We start from the raw sequence: 18,957 nt of genomic DNA, 5'->3' as shown, positions 1-18,957 counted from the left end.
TTGTTACTCTTTAAAAGTAGGTTCATTAAGCTACCCTTTTATCTTATCATATCTATATCATATCCCCTTTTGTTTTTTAGAAAGAATTTGCATTTATAATCAACCTGTTTTTAAATAAAAATATTGGTTTTTCTCTGTCCCATACCAGAGGGCTCTTCTGATTTGGGAAACAAGAATCTCTTAACCTTTTTATTTTAGGACTATGTCTTGGTTGAGAGAGGGAGTGAGCCCATTCCATCTCCAAAGCCAGCTTGGTATATTTGGGAATTTGGGAGTAGAGTCTCTTACTACTTCCTGCTGGAGGGGGGCGCTGTATTTTATGGGGACACAAAGAAAATTTTAGGATTATGGAGTAGTCTGTGTGGGTGTATCATCTGAGCCAGTTGCCTTGAAACCATTCTGGATGTTGGATCATCTGGGCCATGGTGTCACTGGAGATCTTTCAGGGGGTCTTGGCTGGTCAAACCTGATGTATCTTAATCTGGAACAAATCCATAGCCTCTGGCTTTCTGTGGAAACAAAAGCAGAACCTCTTTTCCAAAGCAACATATCCTTATATCCAAATTTTGAAGTCAAAGTACCTTTAAAATATACATTTTGGCATAACTCAACAGCTTTTACAATCAAATGTTTTTCTTTAGTCAGGAATATCAAAGACAACATAATCCAGATTGTGTGTGTGATAGCCATCTTTATGTGACTTATTACCTTTACTGTTTGTTTAAAGAGTTGATTTTTAAAAACTATCTATTTGTTTATATAACTGTATATATTCTTTTCTTTCTCTCTTTTAAGCCTATGTACATTTTTACATACATTGTAAACTATTTCGTCTGAATCAGTCTTATTGTGAAGCTATTGCTTTAAACTGAAGCATTCTAAGACTAAAAGGGTGCTGTGGCTGCTGGCTCCGCCCACTTCAGCTTCCCAACATGGCGGTGGTATGTTTTCTCAAGCTCTGGGAGTCATCAAGTCTCAGAAATAGTGGGTCTACACTTCTATCAAAGTAGCGTGTAGCCCAGAAACTGCCCCCCCTCTCTTTATAGTAGTAAAGACTAAATCTACCACACAGCGTAATGTGCTGCTGGCAGATGCCTCATTCCCGCCATACTGCCGGTCAGATGTGCACACCAGGAACCCGCAAGTGTTCAAACCTGCATTTTGCGGCATCTAGCTGCCCGTATGAGACATGAAGCAGGAACCCGTTTTTGGCTCTGTTTAGAACTGATTATTAAATATAAGGTTTAAGGTGGAAACTCAAGCCATTGGGCGCCATTTGTTGCTGGAGAATTTCTCTCCAGGTCCCACCAAACCCTGCAGTCCCACAACCCACGTATAAAATAATCATTCAGACACTTATATTGCTTATAAACTGCATGGCCGTGGCAGGCTTTTTACTAACTGTTCTTATATCTTAAATTAACCCATTTCTATAAATCTATACCTTGCCATGTGGCTTATGGCTTACCGGCATCTTCACATGCTGCTTGTCCTGGCAGTGGCTGGCAGTGTCTCCCCCTCCTTCCTGTTCCCCCAATTCTTCTCTCTCCTTGTCCTGCCTATACTTCCTGCCTCGTCACTGGCCAATGAGTGTTTTATTTATATAGAGCAATATCCACAGCAAGAGTTCTTATGAAAAAGCATATTCCTGTCTCCATGACACATTTAGATTATCCTAGTTGATAAGCAACTGGTATTCCAAAAAAATATATTGACATGAAGAACAAAAAAAAATGCTTCACTTGCACAATGGTTCTCTATACTGTAAGGATACATGGGGAGGTGCTAAGAGATAAGAAAGCCCTGTGAGGACGTAAAGTGAACATTCATGTGGCTAGCTTTGCTGTAGAGTAGACACAGGACAGATGGAGATAAATGTACATCTCTGCTGTTAGTAACAGAATCAGATGATGAATCTCACCTCTTTGCATATACAGAGAGAAATGTAACACACAATTTATGAGTTTTATTCCCTTATATATTCATCACTTTAAAGTGCTTCAGATGATTTTTGAGATACTGTACATGTTTACTTTTTGGTGGTCCTCTTGAAAAATATATTAATCCAAGTATTTAATGAATGTAATTCATAAAAGGATGATAACATTTGAAAACGAAATATGAATATTCAGCAAAATCAGCAATAAAAGTAACAAAATGTGAGGGCTAACAGGGAGGACAAGGTGGGTAACAGCATGGTGAAGCCCTGCTGCCTCATAGGTTCCCCTCTCTCCAGCAGAATCTCAAGGGTCCAAGGGAGCCTAGTTACAGGTTATGTAGAGAGTAGATAGAAGTAGTATTTCACCACAGGACATTCATAAGCTCTGTAGGACTGGGGAATTAACCCTTTGCTTCAATCTGTGTGGGGAACCTACCCATTTACCTGTGGGGACCCGCTCCCACTTTTCCCCCAGGGTACTCTTGAGGAGGGAGGAGGGAGAAATATTTAGATAGAAAGGTAGAGGGGAGAGAAATAGAAACACAGGACAGCCTTGGGAGGGCCTGGATCAGTATCCACTGGTCTCTTCAAAAGGGCTTTTGATAGGAATGCCAAGGGGTGGAGCAAAAGACCTCCCCACAGCACAGCCAAGTGAAGACCCTTCCAATCACCTGGTAACTATGCATGTGGTCAAGTAATCTTCTAATGCAGCCCTGCTGGATAAAGCAAGCTCAGATCTCACTAGGAAACCTTTGTGGGCCTTCACAAATCTGTTTTTTCTTTTCTAGATATCTTCTTTGACATCATTGCACTTTATCTCCCAATATACTGTGTCCCCCAATAAAATTTATCTGAGGATCAGAGGAAAAAACCAGCCACTATAATAAACATAGAAGTCAGGCAATGGTAGCACACATCTTTAATCCTATCATTCGGGAGGCAGGGATCGGTCTGGATCTCTGTGAGTTCAAGACCATGCTGGGAGCAGGTCCAGGCATGGTGGCAATGCCTTAATTCCAACACTCGTTAACCATGGAGCTGTGGAGGTCTGTACAGACAGATAGGAAGTGAGAGAGCTGGGCAGGAAGAGAAAGTGATGTAGCTGGACAGAGAGCAAATGAAATAGCAGAACAGAAAGGCATATAGGCATGGGTATACAGAAAGTCTTTTTGGAGATTGAGGTGTTAGTGAGGTGAGGTTAGCTTGTGCCTTTTCCTGTTTCCCTGATCTCTTAGGTTTTCACCCCTATATCTGGCTCCTTGTTTTTTTATTTAATAAGACCTTTAAAATTCATCTACAGAGAACAATTTCTAAAAGTTGTTCTCTGACCTCCACAGGTCATATGCACATGCACTATGGCATATGCGCGCTCGCACGCGCGCGCGCGCGCACACACACACACACACACACACACACACACACGACACAATTAACAGATGAAAGAAAGAGAGAGAGAGAAAATAACTGAAGATTTTCTCATGAGTAGTTTGTTGACTAATACATTAATGCAAGTACTTGGCAAATGTATCACATTCAAAAACAGACTCATAATCATGAATGCAAATAATTTCTCTTCATTGTTTTAAATCTCATTTTAAATCTTAAGGAGTAGGAAGGTAATGTGTCTTAAAAACTGTTTTTGCACCACAAAAAAAAACCCAAACAAACAGGGAATTTCAAACCTATTTCTTTAAGCTTGTCATTATTCTAACAATTAAATATTTATTAAAGTAGAAGTACTTGCTATAGAAACATGGCAAAGGTGCAATTTTTAAGAATTTTAAATCATGAAAAATTTCAAATAGCCTAGATCACCTTCAGCTCTTAGTGCAACTATTATTAAATGGTATAAATGAAACTGGACTAAGAAAATGAAAGTTAACAAGATTTACATTGACTTTTGAGTCAAAGTCTCTGAACATATAGAAAGCACTTTTACAAATAAGAATTCACCAGGAGGTGGTGGCGCAGGCCATTAATCCCAGCACTTGGGAGGCAGAGGCAGGCAGATCTCTTTGAGTTCCAGGCCAGCCTGGTCTACAGGGCAAGATCCAGGAAAGGTGCAAAGCTACACAGAGAAACCCTGTCTCGAAAAAAAAAAATAAATAAAAAAGGTAAGAATTTGTAATATTATGGAAAATAACAGAAAGAACTTAATTGAGGACTAGGAATTTGTGAAGAATTGCTAAAGATAGCTAGTACAGAGTATGGATTGAAAGAAGTTCAACATGAAAAGAAACACAACTGAACACACATAGATTAAAGACAGCTGAAGATGTAAAATGGTTCTGTCTTTGAAGCACCAAGTTTAGTCTGAATTAGGAGTAGGAGGTGACCCTGAAGGGAAAGTGGGAATGATTAAAACATTGTATGTTTGAGCATCTGGTTTGCTTTCTCTTCTGATGCTGAGTTGTAGACTCTAGGGCCTTTGGTAGCCGTGAAGTTAAATGAGGAGTATGAGGAATTTTTATCATAATTGTGCCTAAGAGACAATACACTGCCCAGATTATCAGCCAGAAAGGAAGGATATGTTGAGGACATTAATTATAAACATTTTATAAATATGTTTGGGCTGATAAATAGCTGCAAACAGAAATGAGCATGGAAACTCAAAGATCACCAGTATGTTCATCGCAAAGGGTGGTACAGATAGTTATAAAGAACTGATGGCCACAATTTTTAAAAGCTCCAGAGTAGATGATTGAAGAATAAATAAAGACTGCATTGCTTAAAAGGTCTGCTTTTGCCGGGCGGTGGTGACACACGCCTTTAATTCCAGCACTCGGGAGGCAGAGCCAGGCAGATCTCTGTGAGTTCGAGGCCAGCCTGGGCTACCAAGTGAGCTCCAGGAAAGGCGCAAAGCTACACAGAGAAACCCTGTCTCAAAAAACCAAAAAAAAAAAAAAAAAAAAAAAAGGTCTGTTTTTAACTTGAGGCCCATTGAAAAAGAGAGAGAAAGAATTGTTCTTTCAAAGTAAGCAGTGGGGTGCAAATATAAAGATGGCCTGTAGAAACCTAAAGGATTTTCTCCCAGTTGTTTGCTCTCTATTCAAAGAAATATTACACATTAAATATTATAACATTAGCACTATTATCTGATTCTACAGTTTGAATATGAAAAGTTGAGGACTGAGTTCCTAACTGAAGGGGCTTAGGAAACCCATTGAGTCCTTAAGGCTCTGGCCTAATCAAGAGACTAATCCTTCACTGTGTGTCCTTGGCTGGGCTATGAATGCCTAAATCTTCTCCTCCCTATCTTCCTTGTACTGGAGTTACAGCTGTATGCCACAATGCCTGGCTCAGTAAATTATATCTTTGCAGCAGTGAACTATTTGCAAAAACCATAAAGCTTTCTCCATTTTTTTTTTGATGTTCAACCTGGTTGAAATTTGTCCTTTCATTGTGACTTTATAAATAAATTTTCTGAAGATTCATAGTTTCTTCAGTAGTGTGACTCCTAGTTGCCATTTGAAAGTGGAAATCTGATTGTGACTCCTTTATCCTTGTGCTAGATCTATTCAGCATTAATTTTGTTTTGTAGATTTAATTGCAGAGGAACTTGATTCAATCGAGTGGCTTACAGTTTCAGAGGTTTAGTCCATTATCATTATGGTGTTCAATGCTTCAAATCCACTTTTCCTAACTCAGTTTTTTCTGTCAGCTTTTCTCTAGATTCTATTTTTATTTTCTCCAGTGAGCAGATAGCTCACATTTCTATTCCATGAGACATTAATCTCTTCACTCATTGTTAATTGTGGGAGGAAAAATGAGAAGGACTTGAGCTGAGTGACATTTGGCAGAATCACATGCTATCTTTTGTGAACAATGAACTTTGTAGATTTCCCCCAGTGCTGCCATGTCCAAGGTCACCCACATACAAAAAATAAGTCTGCTGGCACTCTCCTTCAGTCTTCTCTCTAGCTAATTTCACAACTGAAGAGCTACCATGTTCTCCTAATTAAGATCACTCAACTCCAAATCGCCTCCCACATAACTCTGTCTCCTGAAAAGCATGGGGATAATCGCTACTAAATTTTAACAAATTTTCACTGTGCATCGTGCCTGTGACTCTGGCCTCCACTCTTCTCATGAACTTTTTCTTCTCCGTTCCTTTGTTCCGGCCTGTGATCCATTCTGATAACTCATTGAGTAGTTTCTCTTCACTATGAAGTCCTAGGGCTTTGCTCTCAGGTGTTCATGTATCAAAGGTCTCACTTCAGACCCTGTGCTAGGTGGAGCTGGAGTGAACAAAATCCTCTGAGGTTTGGCCTCTGCTGCCTTCGATTTTTCACTTGCCATAGTGAGAACAGGTTGCCCCTGTTCACAGGCTGTTCGTTATTTCCTGTTGCTCCCACTACATCTTGTGCACAGCTGGGAACATGTGGTGATATTTTATGTATGTTCTAACAAATAAAGCTTGCCTGGAGATTAGAGGGCAAAACCAGCCACTAGTTAGTCTTAGAGATCAGGCCGTGGTGGCACACACCTTTAATCCCAGCACTTGGGATCTCATGCCTTTGCTCCCAGTACTTGGGAGGCACGTGCCTTTAATCTCAGCACTAGAGAGGTCAAGACAGGAAATGATAGTGATGTGGCTGGATAGAGAAAGGAATACGAGACAGGAGGAGACAAGAGTACAGTATTTTTGGCTGAGGAGATGGGGAAGGCTATTTCTTTTATCTCTCTGATTTTACAGCATTTACCCCAATATCTGGCTCTGGGTTTTCATTAAAACCAATTAGAAACACTCAGTGATAAAAAAAAAAATGACATCATGAAATGTATAGGCAAATAGATGGAACTAGAAAGAATCATCTTGAGTGTGGTAACCCAGACCCAGAAAGACAAACATGGTAAGTACTCACTCTAAAGTGGATATTAGACACAAAGCAAAGTATAACCAGACTACAATCCACAACCTCAGAGAAACGAGGTAAAAAGGAGAACCCTAAGAGGGACACACAAGGAGGGCCCCAGGAAGGGAAAAGAGATAATATCTCCTGGGTAAACTGGGAGGGGTGGGTAGAAGGGAAGGGATGAGGAATGGGAACAGAAGAGACTGAGATGGCCAAGTGGAGGGAGAGATGGAGAGGGAGAGCAATGAAAGAGATCTTGGTAGAGGGAACCATTAGGGGGTTAGGGAGAAACCTAGGGGTAGGAAAATCTCCAGGAATCCACAAGGATGACTCCAGCTAAGACTCCTATCAGTAATGGAGAGGGTGTCTGGACTTAACCTTCCCCTATAATCAGATTAATGACTACCCTAATTATCATCATAGAACCTACATTAAGTAACTGATGGAAGCAGATGCAGTGATCCACAACCAAGCACTGGGCTGAGCTCCTGGATTTCAGTTGAAGAAAGGGAGGAGGGATCACAGGAGCAATTGAGGCCAAGATCATGATGGGAAAAACCTAAGAGGCAGCTAATCCAAGCTGGTGGGAGCTCATGGACTCTGGCCTGTCAGCTGGGGAACATGCATGGTATGGAACTTGGCCCTCTGAATGTGGGTAACAGTTATGTGGCGAGATCTGTTTGGGGAGCCCCTGGCAGTGGGACCTGGATTTACCCCAGGTGCATGAACTGACTTTTTGGAACACTTCTCCTAGGGTGGGATACCTTGCTCAGCATTGACACAGGGGTGAAGGGGGTTGGTTCTGCCTCAATTTAGTATGTCAGACTTTGTAGATCCTCCAAGGGAGGACTTACCCTCTTGGAAGAGTGGATAAGGGTGGATTGGCAGAAGATGGGGAGAAGGAGAAGGGGAGAGAGGGGATTGGTATGTAAAATGAAAAAAAAATTGTAAATAAAGAAAAAAGAAAGAAAAGACCAATTAGGATCCGTGCTACAGGAACAAACTGGATTTCTGACTCACAGCTGTTGCTGCTATACTTTGGATTCAGTATGGTAACATGTAGGTTGATGGAAATGTTTCCAAGATGTTCTGGGTTTGCTGTCTAGTTGTTCAGTCAGTTTTAAGTGATATTTTTAAATACTGAAAAAAAAAGATTCAGTTGCCAGTGCCTTTCCATAATTCCATCACATTAACTTTTACAATTTAAAAAAACTTATTCACTGTAGATTGTGTTAAAATTAAAGCATGGAGATACAGGGCCATGCAGTGTTTTCATTTGCTATCTGTGTTGTGGACAAAAAGATGGAAAATTTTCCCAGTATCCATGGGATGCTTTTCTAGATGTTCTTATGTTATAACCACACCACTCAAATTCTAGCCTCTCCATTGCTAAGAATTATACACAACACCCAGAAATCGAATGCTGAAAATTTTATTGGGGTCAGGTAGTCAATCAACAATGACTTCTTGGCCTATTTTTCTGAAGTACATATTCTTCTCAGGCACTCCCTGAAACAGAAAAGGAAGGAGGAAAGTGAGTGAAAACTTGGGACATGCTGGAGTTTCAACTCTTCCTGGTACCACTGAAGTGAGGAAGGTGGGAGCCCAACCCTCTTCTTCTCCCAACTACTTCCTCTCTCTCCTTCCTCATTTTCTCAGGTTTACTCATGGCAGGCACAGAGCATACAATGGGACTAAGCTGTTTCTTACAGTATGGAAGTGAATAATGTTTCTTAGCCTGTTCATCCTTTGGTTCTGATTTTAAATATTCAAAGATTTATTTCAAAGGTGTTGACTGAAATGCACCCTAACTGGATGAAAAACTGAAACCAGCCTAAATGTTTATTAAAAGAATGACAAGTAAGGACATCAAAACAGACCATGCAATGCAGTAGTATACAATGTTAACACCAAAAAAATTCTGAGTACACAAATAGCAACATATAACCAAGAACACCAGTGAAGCATTCTATAGGGAGATCCGGGTAACATACTTGTATGAAGCAATGCAGTTTTATATGAAATGTGTTTTTTTAAATAAATAACCTAAAGTTCTACACAGAATGATATTCATGTAAAATTGAATGCTACATTTATATAATAGCACACATACACAAAGTAATATTCCTGAGGGTTGCGATAGGATTCAAACTAGTGGCTTCCAGAAACTCAGAAAAAAGAAAGCATGGGAACTCAGAAAAATATATAAGCATAATATTCACCCTTGCACCCTCCTAGAAAGGTAGGTTATGAGGAACTTAGGCACACACAAATTTAGAAGAATGTATTAAAAGTCTGGCCAAGGTCAGAGGTGTCTCTAAGGTATCACTTAGAGACAATGGATCTGAACATTCCTAGTGTGAATGGGGCTAAATGTACAGGTTGGAGATGAGAGACCAGTGAGATTGAACACAGGAGACAGGCAACCAAAGAGAGGTTGCTGCTGTACTTCTAAAACCCAACCAAACTCAACAGGCAATCACTGAGATAAGAGGAACTGTGGAGCCATATTCCTCAAAGGCAGAAATACCTTGGAGAGCTTGTCCATGGTCTTCCTATAACAACACACATATACCATCTTATACTATCTAAATGCAAAGATTAGAAATGTGCCCATAAAGGATGTCACTCCAGTTAACTAATTTTTACACTATTTGAGAAATACAGAAGGGAAGGGTTTCTGTTTAATAATTTAACTAATACATGTCACTGGCATCTGGATTACTGGGAAGATTAGTCTCAAAAGCATCTTACCTAAGGAAACAGTCTGGACCGAGGATGATGAGGTAGATTTTTCACATTCTGTCCTCTACCTAAAGGTGGTCTTTGTTCCTTATGGACATTATGGGAAGGATTCCTTTTGTTGCCTGGAAAAGGACCACGAGGAGGAGGAGGAGGTCTATGTTGAAACTCAGGAGGAGGAAGGTCATGCTGCTGGCCTTCTTGTTGGACTGGTCCTTTTGAGTCTTCAGGAAGAGTAGAAGATTGATCCTGAGGCCCTTCTGCAGATTGTTCCTGCTGTGGATTATTTACTTCATTCTCAACAGCATCATCAGAGGACACTTGTTCCTCTCCTGGTGGGGAGTCACTCTGTGGATCATTTTCAGACTCAGGAGCAGCAGAGTCCACTGAGACTGGGCTCTGGCTTTCAGTATCTGTATGGGTCAGGACAGAAGAGAAGAGCACATTGGTGAAAGAATTTCCTTTTGTTTCCTTTCCCTGACCTGATCGCACAATCCTTTCTCCCAGAACCTGTCTGCCAACTGCTAACTTCTTCTTCCACACATCCTTGTCCTTGGCTTTCTAAATCTACATCCCAATGAGACAGAAGGTTTGGTATTTGTATCCTGGGACAAGCATGTGCCCCTACAGCTAGAAAACATGAAAGTTTGGGGACCCTTATTTATCACATGAGATGTCCCCAAAGGCAAAAGAGCAGTAATGCAAAAGAAGAAAGAATACATTAACATGAGGAAGGTTTCCAGTTGTTATCAAGGACTCCCTGCCTGTGCAAGGGCTTCTAGCCCTGGTTTCTGAGCCCTAGGATGAAATTTGACTTAGCTTTTCAATACTTTACATCTACACACTGAAACCCTGAGAGAAGAGAACAAAATGGCCACCACCAAATTCAATAATAAAAGTCTGGGGACAATTTGTCATTTCTTTTTAAATCAAAGACAGTTGCATGGTGAATGATGAAAACAGCAGAGAGAAAACAGGGAAAGCTAAGTATTTCTCCACCTTGTTCATGAAGTGTGTAATGATAGACAGGAACACTGAGGAAGAGGGAAGCCACAGACCCTCCCACTACCAGGGGAGGCACTTTTGTTTTCTGCCTCATCTGACAGAGATCATTTCTGGATGTAGAGCAGACATATTCATTCTGCTATTATGGAAGCTTGGTCTCTCTATCATTCAGCTGGCTGAACTCAATCACGTTCCAAGTATCAAGGTTGGGGAACGCGTTTATATCTTTAGAGAAACCAATATTTATTCATTCCTAAGACAGAAAATATGGTAAGACAACACACTGAAACACAGACAATTGAACAACATGGAAAGATGATGGATTAGGCTTTACCAGCTGAAACAACAGAAGGATCCTCTACAAATGCAGCATAGGATGAACTGAAAATTCAGATTGCAATCTTTCAGAGCTTAAAGATGTCCTGCAAGAAAATGTGACTTTCCAGACTCAAGCTTCTGAGCATGAATGAGCTCATCAGTCAGCCTCTGAGACATTCCTGGAAAGGTTCTGGGATGCAAGAGCATGTACAGATTCCCTGTGCTGCTACCCACTAGCTCTAAATAGAAAATCTTTTTCTCCTCCCTGCACATCTACAAAACAAACAGCTCCCTTTTCCTAAGTATTCTGCATATTTCAGTCACCTTAAGACTATGTCCCACAGTTTGTTCCTTCATTAATTGTTAGAGCTCTCAAGAGGTAAATCAAGGAGGACACATGATACAAAGTAACACATACTGCCTGAAGCATATTAAAATTCTGAATGTAGGCCTGAGTAAAATATTTAAATTGGGCTCCAATACTTGTACTTGAGTGTCTAGAGCATTGAATTTACTCTGTAATTCTCTGATCTTGAACTAATCCTGGCATGTTTGTCTATATCATGTGTCTGGCATCCACTGTGTAGCAAGGACAGCTGATCCCAGTATTCACTCTGATTATCAGAAGATGCTCAATAATCTCAACATTTTTCCATGCCTCTTTTCTAAACACAAAATGGGCCATCTTGTTCCTCTGCTCAAGCCTTTTATGCCTTCCAGATTAAATATTAAGTAAAAAGGGTATGTTGTGTGGTGAGTATATAACTGTTCTAACCCTTACCACAGATACTCTGTTGGACTGTCTTTCTTCTCACCTGATTCTGTCCTTTCTCTCCCCTTATCCTCTCTTTTCTCCATTCTTTCTCTTGAAAGTCTCCATCTCCCACCCTATAAGGTTTTGTACCTTCATTGGGGCTCTGAGCTGAGCTCAGGACCAGCAAGGCCGCTGTGAACAGAACTGCCAGCATCTTGGAGAAGGCTCTGGAGTTGTTCTCAAGTGTTGTGACATCGAAGGCCATTCCATTTATAAAAAGGAGCATAACAATGAAATCTTTGATCCACAGCTGGAAGACCTAGTTCCATTATTTCTCTTTGGGACTTTAGCCCAGCAGGGTGGAGATTGTCAACATATCCTATCTGGAAGGAATAACATGTAATGTGGTGACGTGGTTAAAGGAACATTGTCTCTTCACAGAAAGGTAATATTTCATTATGTATGTACCACATTTTCAGTCCATTCAGTAGTTGTATGATATACATTGTTTCCCTATATGGCTATTGTGAAGAGAATGGCAATGAACATGAATGAGCAAGTATCTGTGAATTAGGATGTTGACTCCTTTGAACATATGCCAAGGTATATGTATATGTGATACAGCTGGGTCATAAGATAATGTACATTTAGGATTTCAGAATTCTCCACCTCTATTTCCATATTGATTGCTCTAGTTTGCATGCCCACCAAAAGTGGATGAGTGAAATGAAAGCCAAAAGGGTGTGTGTATATATATGAACATTTTTCAATTTATTTATGGATATTATGGGGGAAAAGACTCATGGATACAGGATAAGGTTGATCCAGTTGCAGAATCCTTCAATTTGCCCAGGAAAGATGGAGACAGACACGTCAGTTTACTCAGGGTGACTCAGTCTCCACCACCCAAGTGAGAGCATGAGTGTGTGCCTTCTCCTAAGTTTTAAGCAGTCATGTACCCAGAAAAAAAAAAACCACACCTCTATGGGTCCAAGGTCATTGGCAGAGCTAATTCCCACAACACATGAGGACTCCCTTTTTCAAAAATCCTCCCAATCATTTGTTGTCAACTGTTTTCTTGATATTGGCCATTCTGAACGATGTAAGCGGAAATATCCAAGAATTTTTATTTGGGAATTATATAACCCTAAGAATATTGACAATTTTTGCAGTACTTGTTAGCCATTTTTATTTCTTTATTTTGAACCCTTTCAATAAGTCCCTTGCCCATTTTCATTTGAGCTTTTTGCTTTCTTGATTGGTTATTTGATTGTTCATTTGTTTTGAGTTCCCTGTTCATTCTGGATGTTAATCTCCTCACAGAAGGATAGCTGGAAAAGAGTCTCTCTCAACATGTGACCTTCATCTTTACTTGATTATTTCATTTGCTGTACAGATATTTAGTTTTATGAGATCCCATTCATCAATTATTTTCCTTAATTATTATGTAAAAGGATTCTTAATCAGAAAGTCTTTTTCTATAACTGTATCCTGCAGATTGCTATTTTTTCTTCTGGTAGTTTCAGGATTTCAGAGTTCACATAAGATTTTGAATCATTTGGAGTTGATTTTCTCTACAGGGTGGTAAATATGGATCTAATTTCATTCTTCTACATGTAGACATTATTTAGCCAGCTATTTGTTGAAGATGCTGTCTTCCTTCCACTATGTATTTTTTTATTTTATTTTTTTTCATTTTTCTTTATTAAGAAATTTTCTACTTACTCTACACACCACCCACAGAACCCCCCTCCTCCCTCCTCCCACTCCCCAGTCCTCTCTCCCAAGCCACTCCACATCCCCCATCCCCACATACCCAAAATCAATGTCTCCCATGGAGAGTCAGGAGAGTCAGGAGAGTCAGGTCCAAGCCCCTTCCCACTGTACCAAGGCTGTGCAAGGTGTCCACAGTTACCAGATTCCCAAAAGCATGCCCAAGCACCAGGGAAGGATCCCAAACACCCTGCCTGGGTGCCCTCCAAGCAGTTCAAGCCACTATGTATTTTTAGGATCTTTATCAAATATCACAAGGCTGTAGCTTGACACAGTCCTGTGTGGGATTCCTATTTCATTCCATTGACCATGTGTCTGGTTTTGCTAGTACCATGCTGTTTTTATTAGAATCGGTGTATAACACAGCTTTGAATGTGGTAATGTAATCCCTCCAGAATTATTTTTTCTCAGAATTTATTGACTATCCAGGGTGTTTTTATGGTTCCACAAAAATTTTAGGATTATCTGTTATTTCTGTGAAGAATTTCATGGATATTTCAGATGAAATTATATTGAATCTCCAAATTTTATTAGGATAGTCATTTCTACAATGTTAGTTGTATCAAACCATGATCCGGGACAATCTTTCCATTTTCTAGTGCATTCCTTAATGTGTTCTCTTCAGAGATTTGAAGTTTTCAATGTAGAAAATTCACAAAACTTTAGTCAAGTTTCTTCATAGATAGTTTTTGATGATACTGGAAATGGGATTGTTTCTAGTTAGCCATTTCTCATTGTTTGTGTGTTTGTTTGTGTGTGTGTGTGTGTGTGTGTGTGTGTGTTTGTTTGTTCACAGTATATGGGAAGGATGTTATTTTTTTTCTAATTTAATTTCTATCCTGCCACTTTGGTGAAAGTGCTGATGATTTCTAGAAGTTTTAGCAGGTAAATGCATAGGTCTAGAAAATATTATACTGAGTGAGGTAACCCACACACAGAAAAACAAATGCTAGACATTCTCTTATGTATGTGGATTATACCTCTGAATATTTACATATAAATAAACAGAACCTGGAGTTACCACAGTAACCAGGGAAGTAAAAAGACCAAAAGGCATTAAGGAAAAGAAAGAGTTCTAGAGAGGACAATGGTAGGATAATGGTGCTATGGGGGGAAACAGAAAAAAGTGAGGAGACCAATAAGATGGGTAATACAGAAGGAGAAAAAACAACGAGTAATAAATAACACTAAATATATTGGGAAATGAAGCATATATTCTATTTTTATTTAAAATACATGCAAAAAACATAAATGTATATGTATCCAAACAAGTACATGTTTAGTTTAAATGAAGTTGCACCTCTTGGTAGATAATGCCTCCCCCAGGAGGCATAGACAACCTAACAAAAACTCTAAGGGGAGCATGGGAAACTTCCCTTAGAATTGTGGGTCCAAAAGACCTCCAAACAATATCAGCTATTTCCATTGTCCTGGGTTGCCTTCTAGAGCATGATGGTAAGAGCCTATTACAGATGACACTACATCTTTTGGAAATAGGACTTGAAGGAATCAGGTTTGAACAATCCTGGAAACTTCCTGCCTGAAGACTAGATTCCATAGCATCCCAAAAGTAATGAGAATGTTGCTAAGGAAGAAAAGAGGTCAATAGTGTTCTTAGAGAAATCCAACTACATTCTCAATACTTAGCTTTATACATACAGACAACTGTAGCTCTTTGCTTTCATAAATAAATAAATAAATAAATAAATAAATAAATAAATAAATAAATAAACCTTCTGTTGTAACAGGACGACAATATACAGAAATGTTCAACTGGTGAGAGTCCAGAGAAGAACAAGCTCATGGTGTCCATCCCCACTTTATACTTCTACACCACAACCCCTACACCTATGACTCAGAAAACATTATGGATGAGGGAGAAGAATGACTGTAAAAGACAGAGGACTAGGGCATCTGCAAGATAGTGCCTTTTATATATGACAGGGAACTGCACCCCTGAAATCTCAATGAGCCTTACCTAAGGACAACCAGCACAATGACAACACCACTTGGAATGCCCACATAGTTGGTGGAAATCACATGAGGCCACACTCCTAGATAAAGAAATACAGTAAATTAATGACTGCTGAGACAGAGAATCTTAGTCTTCTACTAGGATGAGCATGTATATATCCAATTTCAAGTGGCCTGCCCTAAACACATACACATACAAGCAACACTAGATAGGTTCAGCCAGTGATATTTATAAGCATGTGTGAGTATGTGTGTATCAGTAATCATTAAATCAGATGTCATGAATTTGAAAGGAAAACGAGAGGAGAAAAAGACTTAGAGAGGTGAAGAAAGGATAGAAATTATGCAAGTACAATACTCACATATGAAAGTCTCATAGAAAATTTTTGAAACAGGAATATTTTTCCTGTAACAAGCCCAGGTATTTGAATTAAATTTTCTTCATTATTTTAATGTCAGTCTAGTTGACAGTACTTGATCACACTCAGTGTTGATCATGTGTGTTCTGGAGTGGAGGAGATGGAGAGATGTACCAATAGAGACCATACAGGATTCAAAGAACACAGTGAGCAGTGCATCTCCCATGATGACTACAGCCAGATCTCCATCAATCGTGATATATGTACCATTTGTGTGTGATACTTAACTATTGTTTTGGTGATATGGGTATGATTCCTACCCAAGCCTCTAACGTGTTAGGATATTACTTTGACATTAGATTTAGAAGATTGACCATCAGTCTGTGCAGGCCCAAAAAGCCTTTCTCAATCTCAAACCACCTGATTGTAGGCAGAGATGCCCTGTTGATAAAGATTACATGGTCTATGACAGCTGTGGAACCTGAATAGGACCAGACTAAATCCTCTGCATATGAGAGACAGTTGTGTAGTTGGGTCTGTTTGAGGGGCCCCTGGTGTATGATCAGGATCTATCCCTGGTGCATGAGCTGGCTTTCTGGATCCCATTACCTATGGTGAGACACTTTGCTCATCTTGATACACTGGGAAGGGGCTTGGTCTTGCCTCTGCTGTATATATTAGGCTTAGCTGTCCATGTCCAACTTACCATTTTAAAGGAGGAGAAAAGGGGGTTCAAGGGAGGAGCTGGGAGGAGGGCAGGAAGACGGTTAAGAAGGAGGTCTGTGGTTGGTATATAAAATGAATAAAAAGTTTAAAAACACAAAAGATTACATGGTCTAAAAAAGTCTCATTGTTATTAAGATCTAAAGGTTGGTAAAGCAAAAATGGCCAAAACCTTCAAAGGAATTTAGACAGTGATGTGGATATATATTTTCCAGAATTAATATGTGTTTCATGTTGTGAGAGTTCTTGTAAGAGTGCCTCCTTCTCCAGCATGTTCCATGAGGCTGAATGTGAGTGTTCTTCTTCCTCTTAGGGAGTAGTTTTAATATCAGTCATGATACGTGATTGAGCACAATGAAACCTGTGCTTAGGATGGTATACACAGCTTCTAAGTAGGAATTATGTGTCTGTCATGCCTGTACTGTCTTACAGCCCCCTTCTATGATGCTTTCTGGTTGATTTTCAATAGAGGGTTTTCTGTCAAATACTGATTCTTGTTATTGTACATTTTCCTTGTGGAAATGGTTTGTTGATATTCCATGTCATGAATTAATTTAATTTTCCACCTGTATCACATTTATTCTGGGACAATCTCTGCATTTACCCTTCTAATGATATTGCTAATTTTACCTTTCCCACATTATGTTCATTCTTAATTTTGAACACAAGGTATTCTGTGGGCAGTGACTCTTCTTTGGGTGAATGGTCTGATGGTTCTTTTCTCTCCTATATTTGCTTTATTACAACTAACATTGTTTGATCATATTTTTCTTGGTAATTCATATTAGTCAGTAAGCACAGCTGCCTGTATCATTCAATACTCTGTAGGGAATTGCATGACGTTCAGATTATTGCAGGGTGGTGGTATATGAGGGGCTTTGGATTGAGATAAGGCATCTAAGGTCATGTGGGTTGAAATCTCTAAGACGTCTCCCTCAACCATTGTAAATCATGGAGTCTGGGGTTCTGCCTATGAAGGTCAAAGAGGGCAGAGATTATTACAGGAAGGCCTAAAAAAAAAAACCTATGTTAGCCAATGATGATGCAACTCATAAAGACCAACAATGAAAACATAATTTATTCAGGCTGTAATGGGTGTGTATTCTGGAGGGTAGATACTAGGACTTGGCAAAACTACTCCAGTTATGACTTGCCCAAGACTGATGGGCTTTCATGGAGACAGAGAAGGTGATTATTCCTGGAAGACCTTATGTTTAGGCCAGGACACTGTCTGGTTTCTCCAGATACTAAATGGAAAGTGAGAATGGCCTGAGAGGTCTTCAAAGGGTGGTTTAGAAAAGCTTCAAGTGGGAAAGGTAGAGAGAAACAGCCAGGGGAAGAGGCAGGCTGCACTTCTCATACTGTGGAAGCAGAAGTCCTGGGGAAAGTCAGCCTTGACCTTGGCTTGATGTGTCCTGAGACAGTAGCTTCTGCCAAATGTCACTCGGCTCAGCTCCCTTGCCTGACCTTCTTCACTGTCAGCAATGAGTGAAGAGGGTAATGTATCATGAAAGAAAAATATCACCTCAGAACTCAATGGACACCATGAAGTCGGATTACGGAAGAGCTCACAAGCAAAGCTATGAGGGAGGAAGATGGGGATGAAGAAACGGGCAGGTGTCAGCTTCATGTCAGTCACCGTAAACGTTTTGTTCTGTTGTGATTTTATAATATTTAACACATTTCTTTATGGAATGTTTGTTGTCTGAGAAGTGCGTGCATGTATATAATGGATTTTGATCTAATCCATCATTTTTCTCCTCCTCTCTAATTTCTTAGCTATCCAGTCAACTGATATTTTTTTCATAATTCTACATCCTCTTTCTTGAGACATATTGAGTTCACATGCATGTGCACTGGTGTAGGACTAGATTAAAGCTTAAGATGGTGATGCTCATGTTATGTACATTTTCATAAAAACCACATAATTTTAATCTTTTATTCTTATGCTTTTTACCTAGTATTTGTACCATACAAAGAAGTGGTTTGGCTTTGATATATTCATACATACATTTTACTCTCCTTTTCTCATATGCATCTCTAAAATTATCTTCCTCCATTCTTTCTAATACCAATCATCCCCTAAACTCACTTACTTATGCTTACATGATTTGTGTGTGTGTGTGTATGTGTGTGTGTGTGTGTGTGTGTGTGTGTGTGTGTGTGTATGCATATGTGTCCCGTTAAGCCATATTTTGTGCTGCCCAAATTTTCTTGGATATGTAGCCTTCCAACAGAGCACAGTAAATTACAGAGGACAATACTCTGAGAGAAAACTGACCCTTCCTTTCCCAGAAGTTGAGAGCTTCCAATAGCTCTACAAGTAGGGATGGACTTCCATACCTGTTTCCTCTCTACATGCTGGGATTCCATTCAGTAATCCTCTGGATTTCACTGGAATGTGCTCTAATGCTCTCTTTCATTTTTAATTTTATTAATTTATATCTTCTTGTTTATGATTGTTTGTTCTCTGCTTGATATTGCTTGTTTGTTGTTTAAGACAAAGCCTCATGT

General features: G+C 39.6%; 1 protein-coding gene across 2 annotated transcripts in view; it reads right to left on the bottom strand.

Moving 5' to 3' along the window:
• Positions 1–8,201: 8,201 nt before the first annotated feature.
• LOC143272546 (uncharacterized) overlaps positions 8,202–18,957 on the bottom strand; it is a 35,614-nt gene continuing 24,858 nt past the window's right edge. The window contains exons 2-5 of one of the 2 annotated variants that reach the window (XM_076568084.1): positions 15,366–15,441; positions 11,765–11,997; positions 9,550–9,950; positions 8,202–8,304 (exon numbers count right to left, since the gene is read on the bottom strand). In XM_076568084.1, coding sequence (XP_076424199.1) covers positions 9,550–9,950; positions 11,765–11,900 — 537 coding nt within the window. In that variant the 5' untranslated portion in view covers positions 11,901–11,997; positions 15,366–15,441 and the 3' untranslated portion in view covers positions 8,202–8,304. Of the gene's footprint in view, positions 8,305–9,549; positions 9,951–11,764; positions 11,998–13,430; positions 13,627–15,365; positions 15,442–18,957 lie in introns of those variants that run through there. The other variant, XM_076568083.1, reaches the window with a different exon arrangement.

This window comes from Peromyscus maniculatus, chromosome 3 (assembly GCF_049852395.1).
Source record: "Peromyscus maniculatus bairdii isolate BWxNUB_F1_BW_parent chromosome 3, HU_Pman_BW_mat_3.1, whole genome shotgun sequence".
Taxonomy (NCBI): Eukaryota; Metazoa; Chordata; class Mammalia; order Rodentia; family Cricetidae; genus Peromyscus; species Peromyscus maniculatus.
The sequence above is the reverse complement of the archived record's forward strand: the minus strand, read 5'-3'. Positions and strand labels throughout refer to the sequence as shown.